General features: G+C 41.3%; 1 protein-coding gene across 1 annotated transcript in view; it reads left to right on the top strand.

Moving 5' to 3' along the window:
* The window catches only part of ephb1 (EPH receptor B1), a 256086-nt gene that overhangs the window by 203014 nt on the left and 29311 nt on the right, over positions 1-23761 (top strand). The window contains exons 7-9 of the mRNA XM_082173478.1: positions 2182-2344; positions 12547-12655; positions 16135-16199. Of these exons, the coding sequence (XP_082029604.1) occupies positions 2182-2344; positions 12547-12655; positions 16135-16199 (337 nt within the window). The remainder of the gene's footprint in view (positions 1-2181; positions 2345-12546; positions 12656-16134; positions 16200-23761) is intronic.

Genomic DNA, 23761 nt, shown 5'->3' with positions numbered 1-23761 from the left:
TTTTTTTCAATCAGGAATTAATTGGATCTTAAATGGTCAATTTCGATGTCATGTTGACTTGAAAACTGCTGTGGAAAAATGTCTGCATTGCTAACCGCACTGTATATTTAAATGACAATAAAATGATGGTATGCCATTTCTTTATTTTAAAAACGCACTCTAATGCACGATACACATTCCCAGACAAAAGATGACCAATCGTGGTGAATTCTGTGGCCGAGGCTCCTGAACGGTGGTCCTACGTCTTACAGTGAGAGAGGTTCAAAGACAGCAATTGTCACGGTCTTGCGAACAAAGATAGCCTGAGATAATTTTCTGACAGTGTCAGACATTTAGCATGATCTTCTCACAGTGTGTTTGCTGCTACGACATACGTCTACTGACTAGCCAATAAAAATGCAACATAAAATGGTGTATTGATCAACGCTACATGGCGCTTAAACTTAAAACCACTTACCTCATGCTCCGTTTACAAAATTGGCATGCCAAGTTAGCTTCTTTTCGCTAGCCATGACCACGTTCATATTCTCCTCTTTCGCTTCCTCCTCTTTTTTCAGTGCACATAAAAACCACAAAGTGTGATTCATCTTGCTATATTTGTTTACCACTAGCGCATGCTGATAACGTTTTATTCTTCTATACTAACTTGCATTGTAGCCTATGATTCAATAGGTACCATCATCGTACAGTCTAAATATATGGCGTACCCGAGTTTACTAGATCCACGTCGTACAGTGTGATTTGAATTGATCTTATGAGATTGGCCAAATCGCAGAGTTTGTAGCAGGCATAATGCTGGGGGTCGGGACCATAGATATGTATACAATGCCACAACATTGTGCAGCTTCTGGTTGTGAAACCGCCGAGATTTAAATTGCCGAAGAAATGGGATAATCTTTCACTGGTGAGAATTTGTTGGCTTGTGTTTTACTATGTATGAACTCATTACTACAGGTTTTTATACTATCGTAATTTTTTAATGACATGTTAGCTAATGCCTTCGCCTTGTTGTATTGTGTTAGTTTAGCAAAATCATCTGCTGAAGTCTATTGCAGATATAGATAATCATACATGCGTCTAACTTTGGTTGCAGACAATTTGCTCACAAATTTTTGGCTTTGACTGTTCCAATATGGGGGATGGCTTATGTATCGCGGCCCATAGAAACATCTGTGTGTGTGTGTATATATATATTATTTTAAATATATATATATATTTTTTTATATATATATATATTTATATTTATATTTATATATATATATATATATTTATATTTATATTTATATTTATATTTATATTATTCCTGACCCCCACTAGGGGTCGCTAAAGATTTTCCAGGTGTCGCCAAGCTCACTCTAGTCTAAGGATTACAAGTAGGGATGAAACGGTTACCAGTTTGATACAATTCCTTTTGAATGTTAAAATAGGGGACTCCTGGAAAAAAAGGTTGGAAACCACTTCTCTAATGTAATAAAGACAGTTATGATAACAGGATGAATTATTTGGCCAATTATAGTCTACCACCCTCTCTTTCTCTCTCTACACACTTGCACACACTTTCTCTTGGTGAGGTGTTGATGGAGTTTAGAAAGTGAAATCTCATCACTTTTCACTCACACACATTACTGTCTCGTCTGCTCCTAAATGTCCTTTTTTTATGGAATCAGTGCTCGTCGGCGGCTGTTCAAAGAGCCTCATTTTATTAAACTCCCCTTCCAAAAAGGAACGTGTTATTGCTTGGAGTCAGAGGTTCCATTTTTATAGCTCACAAGCCTAAATAGAGAGCTCAGTTTTCTTTTCTTTTAGGGATCAATGTCATTTCAGATGTTTCTCCTATAATAATTTTGGAGAACTGAGTACGTGTACAGAGCTATAAATTAAAAAAAATGTAGATAAAATGTCATTTGGATAATTTGATAACTTATATTGAGATCTCTGACTGTTATTGCAGACCTTGGTATCTTGAAAATCTGAGCACAGTTTGTGACATTGTATAGATCTCTTCTACAACTCTAAAAGAGACAAATATGCAATTTTTAGGGTATTTTTTCTAAAGGGAAACATCTGATAAGTGATGGACTTAAGCAAAGGTCTCCATTTGGTCTCATTGCTATCTGGGAGAAACAAATGTGTGAAATCTGTAATTGAAAAACACGAACATCTCTCTCTGTCTTCTCTCAGGAGCTGTCTGAGGTGAACTCCACACAGGTGAGGAGTCAGACGAATACGGCTCGTGTGGACGGACTACGGCCGGGCACCATGTATGTGATGCAGGTTCGAGCCAGGACTGTTGCTGGTTTCGGCAAATACAGCAGCAAAATGTGCTTCCAAAGCCTCACAGATGGTACGAACCCCCACGCCAATGCCTGTGTGTGTGTGTGTGTGTGTGTGTGTGTGTGTGTGTGTGCGTGTGTGTGGAGGCACTCTTTGGATCTGGGTGATTTCATTCCTTGAGCAGATTTTTTTTTAGAGTTGTGTCGAAAGAAACGCTCCACTATTCTATTTTTTATGCTCAGTATATTTTTGTAACGATTATCACTAGTCCCTTTCACACAGAGATTCCGGAAAATACACTGATAATGTGTCCCGGGATTTGTCCCGGGTTCATTTGATTTTGGTTCATTCACACTGCCAGTGATTTTCTGGAATCTGTGCGTGCATTCACACAAATCCTGCAAAGATCCCGTAAAGACATGTGACATCAGGATGTGACGTGTATTTCCTGATTCGATCATAAAATAGTGCATCGTCCGTCCGTCCATCTATCTGTCTGTCTGTCTGTCTGTCTGTCTGTCTGTCTATCTATCTATCTATCTATCTATCTATCTATCTATCTATCTATCTATCTATCTATCTATCTATCTATCTATCTATCTATCTATCTATCTATCTATCTGTCTGTCTGTCTGTCTGTCTGTCTGTCTGTCTGTCTGTCATGCTTTGTTGTCTTATTTGTTCCTCCCAGCAAACTTTCTCATTCTTTCTAACACTGTCTTCACTCTCTTTCTCTCTGTTTTTTTCTCTCTCTCACTCTCTCTCAGCGGAAGTGAGTGGATTTTTTTATTGTGTCTTAGGGCTCATTTCATTTATTAGTTCTGAAAACACACACACACAAAGGAAGCATTCAGTTTGTTTCATTTGGGGTGCGTTTTATTTTTTTCCAAGTCCAGTCTTTTTCTGTTTTGTTGATGATTTTTGGAAATTTAGGCCATTTCAAACTTTAAAATGAACAACAAGAAACATAAAGCGCCTCTCTCTCTCTCTCTCTCTCTCTCTCTCTCTCTCTCTCTCTCTCTCTCTCTCTCTCTCTCTCTCGTAACCTCTGTCTCTCTCTCTCTCTCTGTCTCTCTCTCTCTCTCTCTCTCTCTCTCTCTCTCTCTCTCTCTCTCTCTCTCTCTCTCTCTCTCTCTCTCTCTCTCTCTCTCTCTCTCGTAACCTCTGTCTCTCTCTTTGGTTTGATTAATGGCGTTGTATCTGTAGTCTAGCATATCCTGCCTGACGACTGTGCCAGGGACACACACACACACACACACACACACACACTATGGATGCCAAGAGGGACTGGACTCTACAGGACAGAAAGACATCCGCCAGGCAGCTGGCTAGTTCCTGGAGCCACACACACACACACAGTTTACCTGTCCAGCTCACTTGCGCATCCATTTTTTAGGCTTCATCTTTTACACAACCCTCCTTGTCTTTGCTGTAAAATTGGTTTTAATATAACTGAACTGCACTGGCAATCTGGGACACTAACACAAAGAGACACAGGTCTAATGTGTGAACATGGCCCTGTTGTTAGACAATGTGAAATATAGGGACCTATTTTAACGATCTGAAACGCAAGTATCAAACGCGAAACACAAGTAACTTTGTGGGCGGATCTCGGGCGCTGTTGCTATTATACCAGCGGGATAAATGATTCTTATGACTGAGAAATCTAAAATGGGTTGGTCTGAAGTAGCTACATTACTCATAGGTGTGGTTTGGGCGTAACATGAAATAAACCAATCAGAGCGTCATCTCACATTCCCTTTAAGAGCAGGCGTGCTTGTTCCATGGCGGATTGCTATTATAACGGCGGATTTGCCAGGTGCACGCCAGGTGCACGCCAGGAGCGGTTCACAGCCGAGGAGACCAACGTTCTCGTCAGGGCCGTAAAAGATAGAAAAGTGACATTGTATGGGGATGGGAGAAACCCACCCAAATTAGCTTTGGTTAACGCCTCCTCTTTTCGCTGACCAAAGTCAATTGCTCTGGGTGCAAGATAGGGCCCATACTCTTACTTGACTACAATTTATGCACTTGGGCTTTACACCTGCAATCATGCATTTTAAAGACACTTTTATCCAAAGTCACTTACATTGCATTCAATGTACAGTATACATATTATCACTTAATGCATTCCCTAGGAATCAAACCCATGACCTTGGCATTGCTACAGCAGCGCCATATTCTACTGTTTGAGCTACAGGATATGCAGGATACACACACAACACACATGCAACAAACACACAATGAAAATAAGCACACACATCACATACACATATGGATACAACAAACTTGCAAATCAGCATTTAAAGTACACACTCAAAACATGCATGGTTTGTTGCGTGAGTGTGTGCATGATTTGTATGTGTTTATGTATTGCATGTTGCATGTGTGATTTACATATTTGATTTGTGTTTCAGTTTCAGTTGTGTGCAATCTGTGCATGTACTGCAAGTTTTGTTGTGTTTGTTGCATGTTCAGTGTGTTTGAGTATTTGCATGGCTTAATTGTGTGTATTGCTGCATGCATGTGTTGGTTTTGTGTATTTGCAACACCTCAGTTTCAAACACCTGAAACTGGAACACAAAGCAGTCATGCAAATCACACCAACATGCAATACACATGCATAAGCATGCAACTAATTTACCCATGTCAGTATCTCACACATATACATACCGCTCATCACACAGTGCAGACAAATAGTATTTACACACTTAAACAAATTAAGTCAATATACAGATAGACAACGGTGATGTCACACTGATGAAGACAAAACTTCCTGTGCGTGTGTGCAGGCGTCTCCGTGCCGTCATACTCACTAAAGTAATTAGTGCCTGCATTCGCTCCGCGCCCGCTAACGGGTACATCCACTGGCATTCTGCCATGGCACGACATTCGTTACGACAATTAGCACCAATCACGAGGGAGAGAAGTCCACCTCACGCACACACACCTTCTCCAGAATCACAACACATGCTCTCCCTGGAGTCTCTCGCTCTCTCGTTTTGACAGCCAGGTGTAATGACGAAGAAATGATTCTGTTAAATGAGGTGTGTTTAAGCCCAGTGCTCACAGAGACTGCTCTACTTCCTGTTGGCCATTATGGATTTAGCCAGCATGCTAAGAACCACCATCAATGCAATTGTTCAAATCTAGTCTAGTATGCTATGACACACATAGTAACACAGTCACACATATGCAATGTTTCAGTACACCATCGTTCAAAGAAAAATTGTATGTGGAAAGTCACATGCCATTCAAAAGTTTGGGGTCGGTAAGATTGTTTTAATGTTTTTGAAAGAAGTTTCTGTTCACCAAGGCTGCATTTATTTGATCAGAAATACAGTAAAAACAGTAATATTGTGAAATCTAGTCCCTGTTTACACCTGGTATTAAGATGTGTTTTGGGCGATAGGTTCACAAGTAGACGAGGGAGACACATTCCAGTTTAGACCTGATGTTTTAATCCGTCTCTTTTGTTCACTTTCAAACACTTCTGTCCTGATTTCTTCAAGGGGATGGTCTATGGGCAGGTAAATGAATCGTTTTTTTTTTTTTTCAAATCTTTCAATCTAATAGACAAAATAAGCTTGCGTTCCCCGTAATGTTTACACATTAGGTCAGTAGGCAGAGAGTAGAGTAGATAGTAGGTCTTTTGTTCCTGTTCAAACACATTTGACCTCATGAGCGTTTACACTAAGAAAGCAATCTGGTCAAATGCATTTTCGACTACCCCTGGAAGTGGTCAAAAGTGTTACGTAAAGTATACGCGGATGCAAGATGCAAGTAAAAGATCTCTTTATTGGGAATAAACAACTATAAGTCCAAAACGCCGCAGACAGCAGGAGAGTGGTGACGCAGGGACTTCGATGGGCAACCACGGAGTGATGATCAGAGTGTAGAATTCCCCGGAGTGATGAGTGATGATCAGAGTGTAAAATCCACAACGGGACTGGAAACAGGAATCAGCACAACACGATGAACTCAAAAGCAGACGAGAGAACACACGAGGAGAACAGGAACAGGTAATGACACGGGGAAGCGCCAACAACGATCTGACAAACACAAGACGAAAGACAAGGCATTAAATAGGCTGGCTGATGGAATGCAGCTGGCGCTGATGAGAGAATCAGGTAATCAGCGGTAACGCCCACACAAAACAATCAGTACGAACACCACACACACACACACAAGATGAGAGAGAGACAGTGGATCTAACAACCATGACAGTACCCCCCAACGAACCTACCTGCCGATTGTAATCATCGATAAGGGAGTGATCCAGGATGTCCCTAGCAGGTACCCAACTTCTCTCCTCTGGACCGTAACGCCAAGTACTGGAATCCGCGTCCCCTCCTTCTCGAGTCCAGAATACGGTTTACCGAATATGTTGGTTCCCCATCTACGAGTCGCGGCGGTGGGGGAACCGGGGCCGGCGGAATAATGTGTGAATGAAACACGGGTTTAATCTTGGATACATGAAAGGCGGGATGAATTATCCTGTACACCGAAGGAAGTTTGAGTCGGACTGCCACCGGACTAATGATCTTGGTGACAGGGAACGGGCCAATAAATTTGGGAGCTAACTTATTAGATACGGAACGGAGCGGAATGTTCTTGGTAGAAAGCCACACTTTTTGACCCACGACGTATACGGGAGGCTTCGACCGGTGACGATCGGTCTTAGCCTTGGTGCGAGCCCCCACCTGAAGAAGAGTATCACGGGCTCTACTCCATGTGTGACGGCACCTCTGGACGAAGGCGTGAGCGGAAGGGACCGCGACCTCGGATTCCAGACTGGGAAAAATAGGTGGCTGGTAACCTAAGCTACACTTAAAACGGAGAGAGGCCCGTGGATGACACTGGTAACGAGTTATGAGCGTACTCAACCATAGAGAGTTGCTGACTCCAGGAGGAAAGATTCTTAGATACCAAACATCGCAACACTCTCTCCAAATCTTGGTTGGCTCTCTCGGTTTGGCTATTGCCGAAGACAGACTGACAGTCATGCCCAGTAACTGGGGACACAAATTGGGGTCCCCTGTCGGAAACCACGTCCATCGGGAGGCCATGTAGCCGAAAGACGTGATCTATGACAGTTTCCACTGTCTCCTTGGCAGATGGTAATTTGGGCAAGGGGATAAAATCTAGCGCAATGTGGGACCAGGGTCTCGAAGGGACAGACAGCAGTTGGAGTAACCCATCTGGGGGTCGATTGGAAGTCTTATCAGTGGCATAAACCGAACAAGCCAAAACAAAATTGCGAATGTCGTGAGCCATCAATGGCCACCAGAATCATTGCTTGACCAAAAATCTGGTGCGATTAACTCCTGGATGACACGCAACGTTGGAACAATGCCCCCACTGAATGACGTCAGACCGTAACCCCTCCGGCACAAACAATCGATTCGGTGGGCCACCGGGTGGAGGCGTTACCCCTTCTAAGGCCGTCCTGACCCTCGATTCGACCTCCCATGTAAGAGTAGAGACCACTAATGTCTCGGGTAAAATACACTCAGGAGTAGACGGGCGTTCGGAAGGATAAAAAATACGCGACAAAGAATCGGGTTTGACGTTTTTGGAACCCGGATGGTACGAGACAGAAAACTCAAATCGTCCGAAAAAAAGTGCCCACCGAGCCCGGGACTTACTGAACACCTCCTTCAGATCGAGGTACTCCATGGGCACGTTTGATAAATCCGCTGCCTTCTCCTGAAACACAGAACCAGACACAGACGAACAAGCAGACACAAGACAGGACTCATAACACCGTTCACTCCATGTGGAAATGGAGTTCAAGCCCCAATCCACTCTCGGGTTGTGTCGCACCAGCCAAGGGTGGCCCAAAACTATGTGTGCTAACGGGGAGTCCATGAGAAGGAACGTGATGATTTCTGTGTGGTTGCCAGACGTAATGAGAGTTATGGGACCGGTGGTAAGGGAAATGTTGGGGAGTTCTTGTCCATTTAGAGCATTTACGGAGATTTGACGGGTGAGTGGTGTGATGGGGAGATGAAGCTTGTGAGCGAAGTGGAGGTCCATGAAGTTACCTTCAGCTCCGGAGTCCAACAACGCTTGGCAGGTGTGTGTGTGTGTGTGGTTAGCCCATCTCAGTCTTACCGGAAGGAGAGTGGATGGTGAGGACTTCTCGGCGGAGATCCCACCCGATAGTAGCCTCTTCATTACTACCGGGCTTGCTCTTTTACCGGACAAGAATGTATGAAATGGCCCGTTCCTCCACAGTAAAGGCATAGTCCTCAGGATCTCTGCCTCTCTCTCTCCTCCCGGGAAAGCCGAGCTCTCCCTACCTGCATGGGCTCGTGATCGACGACGGGGCCGACCGTGTCTCCCTCGCTGGTCATTCGGCCTTCAGCGCCCCCGAGTCTGCGGTTAGGACGAGTGTACCGCTCAATGCGGTTGAGGCGAGCATCCACTCGCAGCGCCAGGTCGATTAGTCCGTTAAGACTCTGGGGAAGGTCCAAGATACATATCTCCTTTTGGACGGCCAGCCCATGCAGGAACATGTCCCACTGCGCCTCCTCATTCCATTTGCACTCTGCCGCCAACGTGCGGAACTCGATGGAATAGTCTGCGACCGGACGATCACCTTGTCTGAGATCCGCGAGGAGTCTGGCAGCGTCCTTGCCCGCCACCGCACTGTCGAAGTCCCTCCTCATCTCGGCGGAGAGTGCCTGGAACGAGGCGCAGCATAGGTCTTGGTTCTCCCACACCGCTGTTCCCCATAGTGCCGCTCGACCCGTGAGAAGGGTGAGCACAAACGCCACCTTGGACTCCTCTCTTTCAAAAGTCCTGGGCTGTAGGGAGAAGTGCATAGAACACCTGGTAAGAAAGGCTCTGCAAAAATTGGGCTCACCAGCATAGCTCTCAGGAACGGGTAGGCGTGGCTCAGGTCGATTGCTCGGCTCCGGTGGTGTGGGGGGAACTGGCGGTGTGGGTGGCGCAGTGGGATTTCTCAGGAATTGGAACTGTTGGGTGAGCTCGGACACCTGCGTCACGAGCGCTTGCACAGTGCGCCCTGTGCTGGTGATACTCTCCTGCTGCTGATCCATACGAGTGATACTGTGGTTGATGAACTCAGTCAGTGAAGTGGAACTTGCTGCATCCATGACGATGGTCAGATCATTCTGTTACGTAAAGTATACGCGGATGCAAGATGCAAGTAAAAGAGCTCTTTATTGGGAATAAACAACTATAAGTCCAAAACGCCGCAGACAGCAGGAGAGTGGTGACGCAGGGACTTCGATGGGCAACCCCGGAGTGATGAGTGATGATCAGAGTGTAGAATTCCCCGGAGTGATGAGTGATGATCAGAGTGTAGAATCCACAACGGGACTGGAAACAGGAATCGGCACAACACGATGAACTCAAAAGCAGACGAGAGAACACACGAGAGGAACAGGTAATGACACGGGGAAGCTCCAACAACGATCTGACAAACACAAGACGAAAGACAAGGCATTAAATAGGCTGGCTGATGGAATGCAGCTGGCGCTGATGAGATAATCAGGTAATCAGCGGTAACGCCCACACGAAACAATCAGTACGAACACCACACACACACACACAAGACGAGAGAGAGACAGTGGATCTAACAACCGTGACAAAAAGTAGACAAGCTCAAAATATTTTGGACCCTGTTTACACCTGTATTTAGCGTCATCCACTTGTGATTGGATCGACCAAAACGCATCTTAATACCAGGTGTAAACAGGGATATAGTTCCAATTTAAAATAACCGTTTTCTATTTTAGTAGATTTTTATTCATTCCTCTGATGGCAAAGCTGAATTTTCAGCCTCATTACTCCAGTCTTCACATGATCCATCAGAAATCATTATAATATGCTGATTTGCTGCTCAAGAAACATTTCATATTATTAACAGTTTAAAGATCAGTTGTTTGAAATGTATCCCCAAACTTTTGAACGGTAATGTGCAAAATGCAACTCGTACATGGCAAGTTTACATACAATGCAATGAAATTCATTAGTTTTTTCATGTAGCTAGCAGCTTTTTCAAGAGATTAGATCTGTCTGTCGCACACGTAATGACAAATCATGATGCATATCAGTCTATCTTGCTCTATTCACCATGCTTCCTCTTGTTTTTTTTTACTATTTATTTGTATGATACAGCTGCAAATAAGTATTTGAACACCTGTCTATCAGCTAGAATTCTGACCCTCAAAGACCTGTTAGTCTGCCTTTAAAATGTCCACCTCCACTCCATTTATTATCCTAAATTAGATGCACCTGTTTGAGGTCGTTAGCTGCATAAAGACACCTGTCCACCCCATACAATCAGTAAGAATCCAACTACTAACATGGCCTAGACCAAAGAGCTGTCCAAAGACACTAGAGACAAAATTGTACACCTCCACAAGGCTGGAAAGGGCTACGGGGAAATTGCCAAGCAGCTTGGTGAAAAAAGGTCCACTGTTGGAGCAATCATTAGAAAATGGAAGAAGCTAAACATGACTGTCAATCTCCCTCAGACTGGGGCTCCATGCAAGATCTCACCTCGTGGGGTCTCAATGATCCTAAGAAAGGTGAGAAATCAGCCCAGAACTACAAGGGAGAGCTGGTCAATGACCTCAAAAGAGCTGGGACCACCGTTTCCAAGGTTACTGTTGGTAATACACTAAGACATCATGGTTTGAAATCATGCATGGCACGGAAGGTTCCCCTGCTTAAACCAGCACATGTCAAGGCCCGTCTTAAGTTTGCCAATGACCATTTGGATGATCCAGAGGAGTCATGGGAGAAAGTCATGTGGTCAGATGAGACCAAAATAGAACTTTTTGGTCATAATTCCACTAACCGTGTTTGGAGGAAGAAGAATGATGAGTACCATCCCAAGAACACCATCCCTACTGTGAAGCATGGGGGTGGTAGCATCATGCTTTGGAGGTGTTTTTCTGCACATGGGACAGGGCGACTGCACTGTATTAAAGAGAGGATGACCGGGGCCATGTATTGCGAGATTTTGGGGAACAACCTCCTTCCCTCAGTTAGAGCATTGAAGATGGGTCGAGGCTGGGTCTTCCAACATGACAATGACCCGAAGCACACAGCCAAGATAACCAAGGAGTGGCTCTGTAAGAAGCATATCAAGGTTCTGGCGTGGCCTAGCCAGTCTCCAGACCTAAACCCAATAGAGAATCTTTGGAGGGGGCTCAAACTCCGTGTTTCTCAGCGACAGCCCAGAAACCTGACTGATCTAGAGAAGATCTGTATGGAGGAGTGGGCCAAAATCCCTCCTGCAGTGTGTGCAAACCTGGTGAAAAACTACAGGAAACGTTTGACCTCTGTAATTGCAAACAAAGGCTACTGTACCAAATATTAACATTGATTTTCTCAGGTGTTCAAATACTTATTTGCAGCTATATCATACAAATAAATAGTTAAAAAATCATATATTGTGATTTCTGTTTTTTTTTTTTTTTTTGATTATGTCTCTCACAGTGGACATGCACCTACGATGACAATTTCAGACCCCTCCATGATTTCTAAGTGGGAGAACTTGCAAAATAGCAGGGTGTTCAAACACTTATTTTCCTCACTGTATTAGTTAGCATGACTGCAATTTAGCTACTTAAAATCATGAGAAGCTTGTAGCTTAGCAAGCTACGGCCTCAAAGAAGCTTCTCCAAACCACACAGATGTTTCATGTGTGAGCTGGTCGAGGGTTTGGCTGTATTTGAACATTGAGAAAGGCCATCCCATCCTCTTCTTTGTTGTTTTTAGATTGTGACGGTGAGATTTGCTGTGCTGATGGGCCGCACACTTCACTCACACACACTTCACTCACACACACTTCACTGGTCACTGTCATTCAGCTGTGTACCTTAAGTGTTTTTCCTTCCCTCTATTCATTCCATCTATCCTTTTCCATCACTCATTCTCAGTTGACATCTGTCAGCAATAGGCTTTAGTATTACCTGACCGCCGTGTTTCAGCACTTCCTTTTGTATCACTGTATCACTCTATTATCCCTCTCTCCCTTCTCCTCTATTTCTTTCAAAGCTCACACCTCCTCACAATTCTTCATTCTCCTATTCTTCCGTTTTCCATACGACTTTGTGCCGCCTCCCCCTCTCTTTCATTCTCCTATTCATGCAGTCCATGAAACGCTTCCTTGAATAGGTTCTCTTGAAATGTTTTGTTTACGTTCTTTCATCCCCTATTTCATCTCTATAGGCAGTGGCCATTTCAGTTATTTCTGTAGCCTAATGCATCCTGTCTCTCTCTGTCTAGACGACTATAAATCAGAGCTGAGGGAGCAGTTGCCGCTGATTGCGGGCTCAGCCGCGGCTGGAGTGGTCTTCATCGTGTCTCTGGTGGCCATATCTATAGTCTGTAGCAGGTGAGTTCGCCATTATGGAGCCAGACATGTGGCTGCTGCATGTGCACACAAGGACAGAAAGACATGAGCGAGTTCAGACTAGCTAAATGTGTTCCCGGTTCATCCTTTTACTTAAAACGTATGTAAAAATATACATTGTAAAATATCTGCAATGGAGTCATATACAAATGCTCATCAAGGCTGCATTTATGTAATCAAGAATACAGTCAAAAACAGTGATAATTACAATTTAAAATAACTGATTTCTGATTTAACATATATTAAAATGTAATTTATTCCTGTGATGGCAAAGCAGAATTTTCAGCATCATTACTACAGTCTTCAGTGTCACATGAGTCTTCAGAAATAATTATAATATATTAATTTGCTGCTCAAGAAACATTTCTTATTATTATCATCAATGTTGGAAACAGTCGTGCTGCTTAATGTTGTTGTGGAAACCGTGATACATTTTTTTTCAGGTTTTACTCATTAATAGAAAGTTCAATAGAATACCATTTATTTTAAATATAAATCTTTTAACATTATAAATGTCTTTAATGTCATTTTTGATCAGTTTATTGCATCCTTGCTGAATAAACAATTCATTCCTACGACTTACTAATACGTCAGAACATTTTACTAATTTGTTCCCTTGATTTAATAAATTGTGGCCAGGTTGTCATAATTTGCTCCCTTCTTTATGTTAAATCAAATCTAGGGAACAAATTAGTGGCCACGATTTACTAAAATGAGGAAACAAATGAATATCTGGGAACTAATTCTTAATTGGTAGCCACAATTTAACTAAAACAAGTGAGCGAATTAGTTAATCATGGCCACAACTTACTAAAACACGGGGACCAATTCCTAATTTGTGGGAACGAATTGTTCACTCATGGCCACGACATATATATTTACTCTGAGCTCCGGACCAGTGATCTGTTAGTGTCATTCCATGTTTCAAATCCCATTGGTTAGAGTCAGTCTCAGGACTGCCACTAGCTCTCCTCAGAGCACAAGCATCACCTCATGCTGATAAATTGTTCTTTATATAAGTTGGTTCTTTGCTGTAGGGCAGCCATTCTCAAACTGTGGTCCGCGGACCACTAGTGGTCCGTGAGGGTACTGCAGGTGGTCCGTGGAAAGGCTAAATAAAATATAAAATAATATTTTTTTTTACCTTCATTTTACCAGGAAATTCCCATAAAAAAGAAAAGTAAAAATAATATGTAGGCCTATATTGATATAACATTTTAATTAAATTGTCAAGTTATTGTGTGATTACTAAAATAGCCTAGTGGTGTTCGGCCGTGACATTCAAGTTCAGTGCCGTTAGAACCACAACATTGGTTCGGTGGATAGCAACAGGTTCTCTGAAGAGAAAAGGGCAGAGGCAAATATGTTCTCATTATCACATCACACGCATAGCCTTTAATGGTGCGTTCACAACGGACGAAATTTCGCTTCAAACTTTTGTTTTTACGCGCGTCAATTTAGCTCTTGACGCTCGAATTGATACAAAGTGGTCAAGCGTATCAGACGCGGCAGGCGCGAATTTCACATAATCCCTTTTTGAATTTGACGCGCTATTCGCGTCCGGTGTGTGAACGCACAGTTAGGCATAGGCAGTTTATATGAAACGAAATGTTTATAAATGGAATGAATAAGGCCTGTTATTATTTAATTTCCAGTTAGTTTCTTGATCTCGCGTTTCTGAAATGTTTTGCAGATGTGCTGTTAAGTGGACAAACTTTTTGAGGACTTGTAAAACTCTGAAGATTAATAATAATAATCCCCTAAAATCGCCAAAGGTTTTGAAATGTTGACTATATTCCAGTGTTCTTATTACTGTATAGATTTCATACTACATTGCTATGGCAATAAGCCTGTTGTTCAAATGAACCTGATTATGCCCTGGGCGCTTGAGTAGCCTAAATAAATAAATTAAATATGTGGCAGCCGTTGTGTGCAGTAAACTTTCCTTTAACAAGCCTGTGATGTGATGACCAGTTATAGTTTTAGTGCTAGTAAGCCTATTTAGAGGTGTGGATTAATTCAGGTAGGACTGTGTGTAGACATATTTTATTATGTGTATTATGAGGTGGTCCGCGAAAATTCTTGATTACAAATAGTGGTCCACACACTAAAAAAGTTTGAGAACCCCTGCTGTAGGGGAACGTTAATGATGAGTGAGGTGATGCAATTCCTGTAAATAGTAAGCCATTCATGCTTTTAATCCACAAATAAAAGGAATTGTATATAATTTTAAAAAAGCAAACCAGAAATTTAGATCATAAAGCTTTTGAAAGGCCTTTTCTGTGCCTAACTATTGTGGTATTAATATTGAATATAGCACCCTAAATGTCACACAAAGGCAAAGTCAACTGCTATTGGTCACTTGGCATGACATGTCAATCAAGCGGTCTCTTCCTGACTTGAGTTGGTGGCTTTTTGCCAGAATAAACTGCCATTTGGCCCGAATTGACTTCCTTTTTGTATCCTTGACAACACCAGACCACCAAAACAACTATTCTCAAAGAACGTCTGTGACCTACAAAATACCTCTGCCCCACTTAAAACAGCGAATAAATGTTAGACACTTATAATGTGACACAATAGGGGCTTTCGCACCGGGTAGTTCTAGGAACTTAGTTCTAGGAACTAGCCACCATGGTTGTTCCCCGAGAACTAATGGTTCCCTTAGGAACATTTTCCTGGTTGCATTCGCAAGTGCAAGTGACGTAAGCCACGCTTGTTGTTGCGACTTTTATTTTGACGGCACGGCAGACCTTTATTTTGACAGCGCTGAGAACGACAGACCACACATTGCTGGCATCATCCATGTTCATTAGTTTACGATCTGTCTAACAGTCCTGTCTAATACGTTATTAGATAGAACTGTTATACATAGAAAGTAGACAGTAAATGAAAAGTTACTAGCGTATGCCGTGTGGTTGATGTCCAGTGTTGCTAGCCAAGCAGAAATACATAAGTGTTTCGCTTAGCCCCCTCAAATTTGCGTTGGATTTTCTCCTTAGCGTAAAGGTTAAGAGGCCCATCTATCACTGTTTTCCGTGTTCGTAGAGTTAGTTTCTGGAGTAAAGATATAGGCTATAATCTATGTGTTTACACAACAACAACAAAAAAAAAAAGGCGGGTACCGGTGGTTCACGTGCGTTCGGCCAATCAGCATACACTAAAGTCACTGGTAGTTCCTATAGTGCTGGTTTAGACCCTACTCTTTAGTAGGAGCTAAATTAGTTCCTCCAAAAGGAGTTCCTTGAACTAAAATCGTTCCTAGTTCCTGCGGTGCGAACACGCCAAAATCCAGGTACTTTCGCCAATAGTTCCAGGAACTATGAAAACTTTCCTCCGGTGCAAAAGCCCATATAAGGCTAAAACTAACCCTATAAGACTCAGACACTTGTTTCAGCCAGCCGAGCAAATCCAGATTATATGTTTTAATTTTATTTTCTCTCCCCCTTTTTCTCTCATAGGAAACGAGCTTACAATAAGGAGGCTGTATACAGTGACAAACTCCAGCACTACAGCACTGGCAGAGGTGAGCAAATCACTGTTAATGCTGACGGACATCTTTGTTTTATGCTCAGCTCTGCCCCTTCCTCTGGGGCAAACCCGACCTGAAAGGGGTTTTGAATATGAGCGAAAGCAAACAGAGAGGAAAACAGAAGGATAGAGATGTGAGGTTACAGGAAATGCCGGGGGATGCGGTGAAACGGAGGAAAGGAACGAGGGATCGCTCCAGGCCTGTGCACTTTTTAGAAGCTGACATTAAAAAGCTTTTCCTACCTGTATACATCCCATAGCCCTCCAAGAAGCTTCAGGCTCATTAGGAACTGAGAACTCTCTCTCTCTCTCTCTCTCTCTCTCTCTCTCTCTCTCTCTCTCTCTCTCTCTCTCTCTCTCTCTCTCTCTCTCTCTCTCTCTCTCTCTCTCTCTCTCTCTCTCTCTGTCTCCTTGTAAGCAACCTCTCTGAGGATTCGGTAGGCGATCTGCAAAACCAAATTTAATTAACATAAGTGCAGACGAAAAAGTAAACAAATGATGTGACAGCCAGACTTGCACATCAAACAGACAATTTAGAAAGAGGAAAAAAGAACAGAGAACTGAGACTGTGAGAACATGATCTTGTTGTGAGGAGAGATATTCGGATAATTACTGTATCAGAATTTATTCAGTCTTGAATGTCAATGCACACAGTATGAGCTAAAAACTAAGAGAAAGACTCTTGACTATGAATATAATTGGCCAAAATGTCACAGACATCCTTGGGTTTTCTAACATTAGCATTATTAAAATTTATTTAAGGTGCTGGAATACAAAAGTGAACTTCATCAGTACTTTCAAACTTAATCCAGCAGGACATTTTTATGAATTACCTCCAGCACCAAGGACAGACTGTCTTTTGCAAAAAATGGAACCACAGTTTCTACTTTAAAAAAAAGTTAATAATTGCTACAGTTAATTTTAGTACTGTAAAATCATAATATATAATATTCAAAGAAGGAGTGTTATTTATTTATTCGTTTATTGACAATGGTAGTTGTTTTATTGTAGTATTAATTACTATTGTGTTTGGGTAAAAACTGGTTATCATACTGCATTTTTTTATTTCAGTTTTTTTTTAATATATATACAGTATATGTATATATATATATATATATATATATATATATATATATATTTGATGACATACAATTATTAATATTGTATGTCATCAAATAATTATAAAAATAAAAATATGATTGTCTATTAAAATGAGGGACAGTGACCTCATATTCCTTTAACACTTCATTAACTGTTTACATTTTTTTTCATTTAGAGGACACTTTTATTCAAATTGCAAGCATATCACATTTCCCCATAAACTGAAGTTGAATTTGGACTGAAAATTAAGGACAGCGACCTCATATCCATTAATTACTCTGAGATATTTGGACTAATATCCATTTATTGTTTCTAATGAAGGATATTTTCAACGCCTGCTGTTTTGATGTTTTACATTTTTGAGGTTGTCTCACCAGAGGTGTATATATTGTATTTCAAGAACAGCCACATCTAAAAATCCGTCCGTCCGTCCGTCCATCCGTCCATCCATCCGTCCGTCCGTCCATCCATCCATCCATCCATCCATCCATCCATCCATCCATCCATCCATCCATCTATCCATCTATCCATCTATCCATCTATCCATCTATCCATCTATCTATCTATCTAATTGTTCTGTCTGGATCACTATTGTCAAATACGATTGACAGTTAGCATACAGTTTGGCAAGAACTCCCTGTACATCCGTGCAGCTTAGCATGGATAAGAGCAGCAATAACCCCCCTTAGGGTAAACAGAACAGAACCAACATGAATGTACTGCAGATGTCATTAATTCAAGATCATTAATGTGTCACAGCTATTTCTGTAACTTTATTTTGCTGTTGTCACTAAGCTGGATCCTGGTTACAAATGAAACGTCCACCTCTCTCGTCCACTCCTCTCTCTCTCTCTCTCTCTCTCTCTCTCTCTCTCTCTCTCTCTCTCTCTCTCTCTCTCTCTAATGAGCACCCTAAGGATCTGAAAGACTTAAATTGCTGTGAATGAAGAAAAATGAATGCTGGACATAAAATGGAAATATTGTTTTGTGTAAAATATTGATTTAAAACTTAATAGAGCCTTGTGAGGCTCCCATAATGTGGCAGAGTCATAATGGAGTATGCTTCATAACGCATGGCTTTTTAATACCAGAGAGATAGAGAAAAATCATCTTTCACCTGAGAGATCAGCGAGATGCAACTAATCTGATCTAAATAATGCTTACACTGTGTCAGACGCTCCGCATAAGAGCACAAATGGGCTGATGTTCTCAAAGCTTCTTAACCTGAGACAGATCCTTTTATGCATCAGGACGCATCAGAGACGGCTGTTCTTTCAAAGCTCAGAAACAATGCGATTACACAGTCCAGGGGTCAGGCGTTTGCAGTGTGCATGAAGTAGATGCTCCTATTCACAAACCAAGATTAACAACACTAGTTGGGAAAGACTACAGTAACTCATGATCAGAATTCGGATGTTCTATATCCGCCATGTTGTTACTATCACGTGATCTACCAGCGTCACTTGCGTTGCTTCACTTCCATTCAAAAAATCCTCTCCCGTGGCCTCATGGGACAGTAAAGTGTCCATCAAATGCACACTTCAGAAACTTGACAGAAGTAGTAATTCATCCGGGTACTTTTCACCTACTGTTTTTTGAATGTTTTGTATTTGGACATACTATTCTTTTGGCGTACGGTTTTTCACGTACTATACAGTAGGGAAGTATTTGATTTTGGATGCTGTTTGTCCTCAGGGGCTTGGCCAGAAGTTTCTGTTGTTCTATCTCACAGGATTTTTAGTGTCCTGGTAGAAGTGATGCATTCTGGTCTCTCGCTCTCTCTCTTGATTCTCTCCCTCCTGCGGGACTGGAGTTCAGTGGAGTGGCAGAGCAGTTGGCGTTCCAGGCACGCACGGATCAAGTGGCTATGAAATATTAACATATATATTTTTATTTCCCTTTCTCAGCCATAAGAAACGAGTGGAGCTGTTACGATGCATTACTCCAGAGGACTAGGGGAGATAAACTGTTTGCTATTTGAGTTATTGATGAACGAAAGCCGCATTTCTAAAATTAAAGCACTCTGTAGGTTTGTGCACGTTGTGTGTTTGAAATGAATAATTCAACAGACCTTCATGACATTTTTTCAGTATAAAGGGTTCATATCATACATTCCTTTCATCAGTTTTTCCCCCTGATGTCCACTTAAAATGTTAGTAAAGCTTTGAAATGACTAGGGACCTTGTTAAAATAAACTAACTGCAGGATCCTTCAGAAGGATCTGCAGAACGGCAGGTGCTGCACACACTGAAGAACAGGACAACATTTGAAAGACACTTGTTAGTTTTGTGGTGTTATGGAATAAGAGCATATATTCTGCTTCGTCCTCTGGTTTCTGATCACTGAGTAGTGATCACATGGTTGATGTTAAACATTTTATTGGATGCATTAATGTTGGTCACACTTTAGATTAGGGTCCAATTCTCACTATTAACTAACTATTACGAACTCCTAATTACTGCTTATTAATAGTTTGTAAGGTAGTTGTTACGTTTAGGTATTGGATAGGATTAAGGGATGTAGAATATGGTCATGCAGAATAAGGCATTATTATGTGCTTTATAATAAACAGCCAATATCCTAGTGATATGGATGCTAATAAGCAACTAGTTAATCGTAAGAACTGGACCCTAAACTAAAGTGTTACCTAACATCATATGTCAAAAGTCAAAAGATCCCAACCCTGAAAAAATCACCTGCCTGTAATTTTCTAGTAATCCTGAGGACCTTGATTAGCTTGTTCAGGTATGTTTGATTAGGGTTGAAGCTAAACTCTGTAGGACAGTGGCCCTCCAGGACCGAAGTTGCCCATCCCTGTCTTAGAATGAGCATAAATGCTTCTATTTCTCAGCATAAATTATTTGTTTGTACTGGAAAGTAGGGCTATTAATCACATCCAAAATAAAAATGTGTGTTTAATTAATATATGTGTGTGTACTGTGTATAATTATTTTGTATATATAAATACACACACATGCATGTATTACAGTATCTCACAAAAGTGAGTACACCCCTCACATTTCAGCAAACATTTTTGTATATCTTCTTAAGGGACAATACTATAGAAATGAAACTTGGATATATTTTAGAGTAGTCAATGTGCTGCTTGTATAGCAGTCAAAAAAGCTGGCAACAAAAGTGAGTACACCCTAAGTGATAATAGCTGTATGTCGTTTAACCATGCAAAGCCACATGTTCTATTCATCATGTTCATGTTTTTGTCTGCTTGACAGGACTATACAAATGTGTGTATCTTGTATTAGAGCAGTTAAATTTGTGCTCTGAGTACAATTCTCTCATACTGACCACTGGATGTTCAATATGGCACCTCATGGCAAAAAACTCTCTAGGGATTTGAGAATTAGAATTGTTACTCTCCACAAAGATGGTCTAGGCTATAAGAAAATCGGTAACACACTGAAACTGAGTTACAGTTCTGGCCAGGGTCATACAGAGGTTTTCAAAGATGGGTTCCACCCGTAACAGGCCTCGCAAGGGTCAATCAGAGAAGTTGAGTCCTCGTGCTGTGCGTCAGGTGCAGAAGCTGGCTTCAAAAAACAGATGCATGAGTCCTGCTAGCATTGCTTTAGAGGTTGCAGAAGAGGAAGGTCAGCTTGTCAGTGCTCAGACCATACGCCGCAGTCAATTTGCATGGCCGTCGTCCCAGAAGGACGCCTCTTCTGAAGCTGGCTCACAAGAAAGCCCGTACACAGTTTGCTGAAAGCAACCTTTCCAAAAGCATTACTTACTGGAACCATGTCCTGTGGTCTGATGAGACTAAGATAAACTTGTTTGGCGCAGATGGTGTCCAGCATGTGTGGTGATGCCCTGGTGAGGAGTACCAAGAAAACCATGTCTTGCCTACAATCGAGTATGGTGGTGGTAGCATCATGGTCTGGGGCTGCATGAGTGCTGCTGGTTCTGGGGAGCTCCGCTTCATTGAGGGAAACATGGATTCCAACATGTACTACGACATTGTGAAGAAGAACATGACTTCCCTTCAGAAACTGGGCATGATAACGACCCCAAACACACCGCCAAGATGACCACTGCCTTGATGAGGAAGCTGAAGGTGATGGAGTGGCCAAGTATTTCTCCAGACCTGAACCCTATTGAGCATCTGTGGGGCGTCCTCAAGCGGAAGGTGGAGAAGCGCCATGTCTAATATACCAGAAGTTCCATGATGTCATTATGGAGGAGTGGAAGAGGATACTAGCAACAACCTGTGCAGTTCTGCTGAAGTTATGCCCAGGAGGATTAAGGCAGTGCTAGATAACAATGGTGCTCACACAAAATATTGACACTTGGACACAGTTTTGACATGTTCACTTAGGGTGAACTCACTTTTGTTGCCAGCTATTTTGACAATAATGGCTGTATGTCGAGTTATTTTTAGAGGACAGTAAATATATACTGCTATACAAGCAGCACATTGACTACTCAAAAATATATCCAAGTTTCATTTCTATAGTATTGTCCCTTGAGAAGATATACTAAAATGTTTGCTGAAATGTGAGGGGTGTACTCACTTTTGTGAGATACTGTATATATAATATAAATTATATCTTAAAAAAAAAAATATATATATATATATATATGAAGAGTTCAGATGCAAAAGCCTCTAAATGCCATCTGAAATTTTCTAATAGAATGATAATTTTTATCAAGCTCGTATATTTAAATTCAATAATTTCACTCAAATGGCAATGAAGATTACCTATTAACTGTCATTTAAGTGAAATTACTTAACTTAAATATACAAGCTTGATAAAAATGATCATTCTATAAGAAAATTTCAGATGGCATTTAGAGGCTTTTGCATCTGAACTCTTCATATATATATATATATATATATATATATATATATATATATATATACATATATATGCAAATATTTCTTAAATATATACATGCATGTTTGTGTTTTTATTTTGGATGTGTTTAATCACGATTAATCCTTTCACAGCCCTACTGGAAAAAAAAGTTTTTACTTGAACTATGTTTTCATAGTATGTAAAGCTCTTTTATTTCAAAATTGAATTTCCATTTGCCATTTAATTTCTCTGGATATGAGACAATAATAATGAGACATATTTTTGAGTGAATATTAAGTAAGAAATAATGTAGGACAGTGATCGATTTTTCAACATCTATTGATATATGATTGACTGTCAATATGTTTGTGTTATATTATTTATTAATATTATTTTCCCCTGCTCACATGGCATTGAAAAAGAAAGAACAGTTGATTTCAGCAATCAAGAAAGTAATTATATTTTCATGATTTTCAAGATCATGAAAACCCACATTTCTTCTTTATAATAACATGCACTGTTGAATCATGCACAATACAATTCTTCATTATTTATTAAGTAAATAGGGTGAATCTTGATACATTTCACAGTGTTGTCTGGACTCTATAGGGCTGTCAGTTGAGTGTGTAGAGTATGGGTTATTATCGTGCCGGAAGACTTGAATGTCTCTTGGCCTTCCTGTTACACTAGGTGACATTCCCTGGTCTCTCCGCCCCTCCAGCGTCCGAGTCAGCACTCATCTCTTCTGAAGCAGACGTTAGCCTGTGTCTTTCAGTGTGATTGCATCAGCTTGCACACCTGCTTTTGGGTCTTTTTCTTATTGGACAGCGGATATGAACACCTCCTTTTAGAGCTTGTTTAATGTTTGTTTTATTTGTGTGGGTTGCTGGTCCTCTCTGATTCTCTGAGATTACTTTCTGCATCCTCGATGTTTACACATGAAGTTTCATCTTCTGCCATGGAGAGCGGTTTGATAGCATGTCTGCGTTATCTGTTTATGAGGTCCTGTGTTGGATAAAGGCAGAAGAGAATTTGATTCGGCTCTATTGGAGAGCAGAGAGAGAGAGAGAGAGAGAGAGAAAGAGAGAGAGAGTGATTCACTGCAACCATCTTGTGTTCCACTGCTGTTTAATGATGTCATAGTCAGCAGCTATGATTCCATAATGTTTTTAAAGGGAAAAAATTGAAGAAATAAACACATCAATATATCTATTCCTTATACGACCTTCTAGGGTCTTAGTGCTGGAGCCTATCCCAGTTTCTTTTAGGCCAGAGGCAGGGGAAAGCACCCTGGACAGATGGTCAGTCCATCACAGGGCTCACACACACACACACACACACACACATATTTTTGACTCTCCACTTCACCTAACCTGCAAATGTCTTTCTTCCTTAAAAAATAATGAGACACCTTTGAATGATGTTTTCCTTACAGTTGCAATGAAACTTTTAAGCTTCAAAGGGGATGCTAAAGCACCATACGTGTATTAATAAAAAATAGTCCTAATGATTTGTGTGAACTACTTTTAATGCTTGATCGCCGATATTCTAGAATGCAGATGTTCAAGAACTGAATGGTTACCGAAACTGAATGTCAAGAAAATCATTTGGTGCCAGTATTTTTATTTAAATCAATTCATAA

This window comes from Leuciscus leuciscus, assembly GCF_965113295.1.
Source record: "Leuciscus leuciscus genome assembly, chromosome: 6".
Lineage (NCBI taxonomy): Eukaryota > Metazoa > Chordata > Actinopteri > Cypriniformes > Leuciscidae > Leuciscus > Leuciscus leuciscus.
This window is presented reverse-complemented; position numbering and strand designations above follow the sequence as displayed.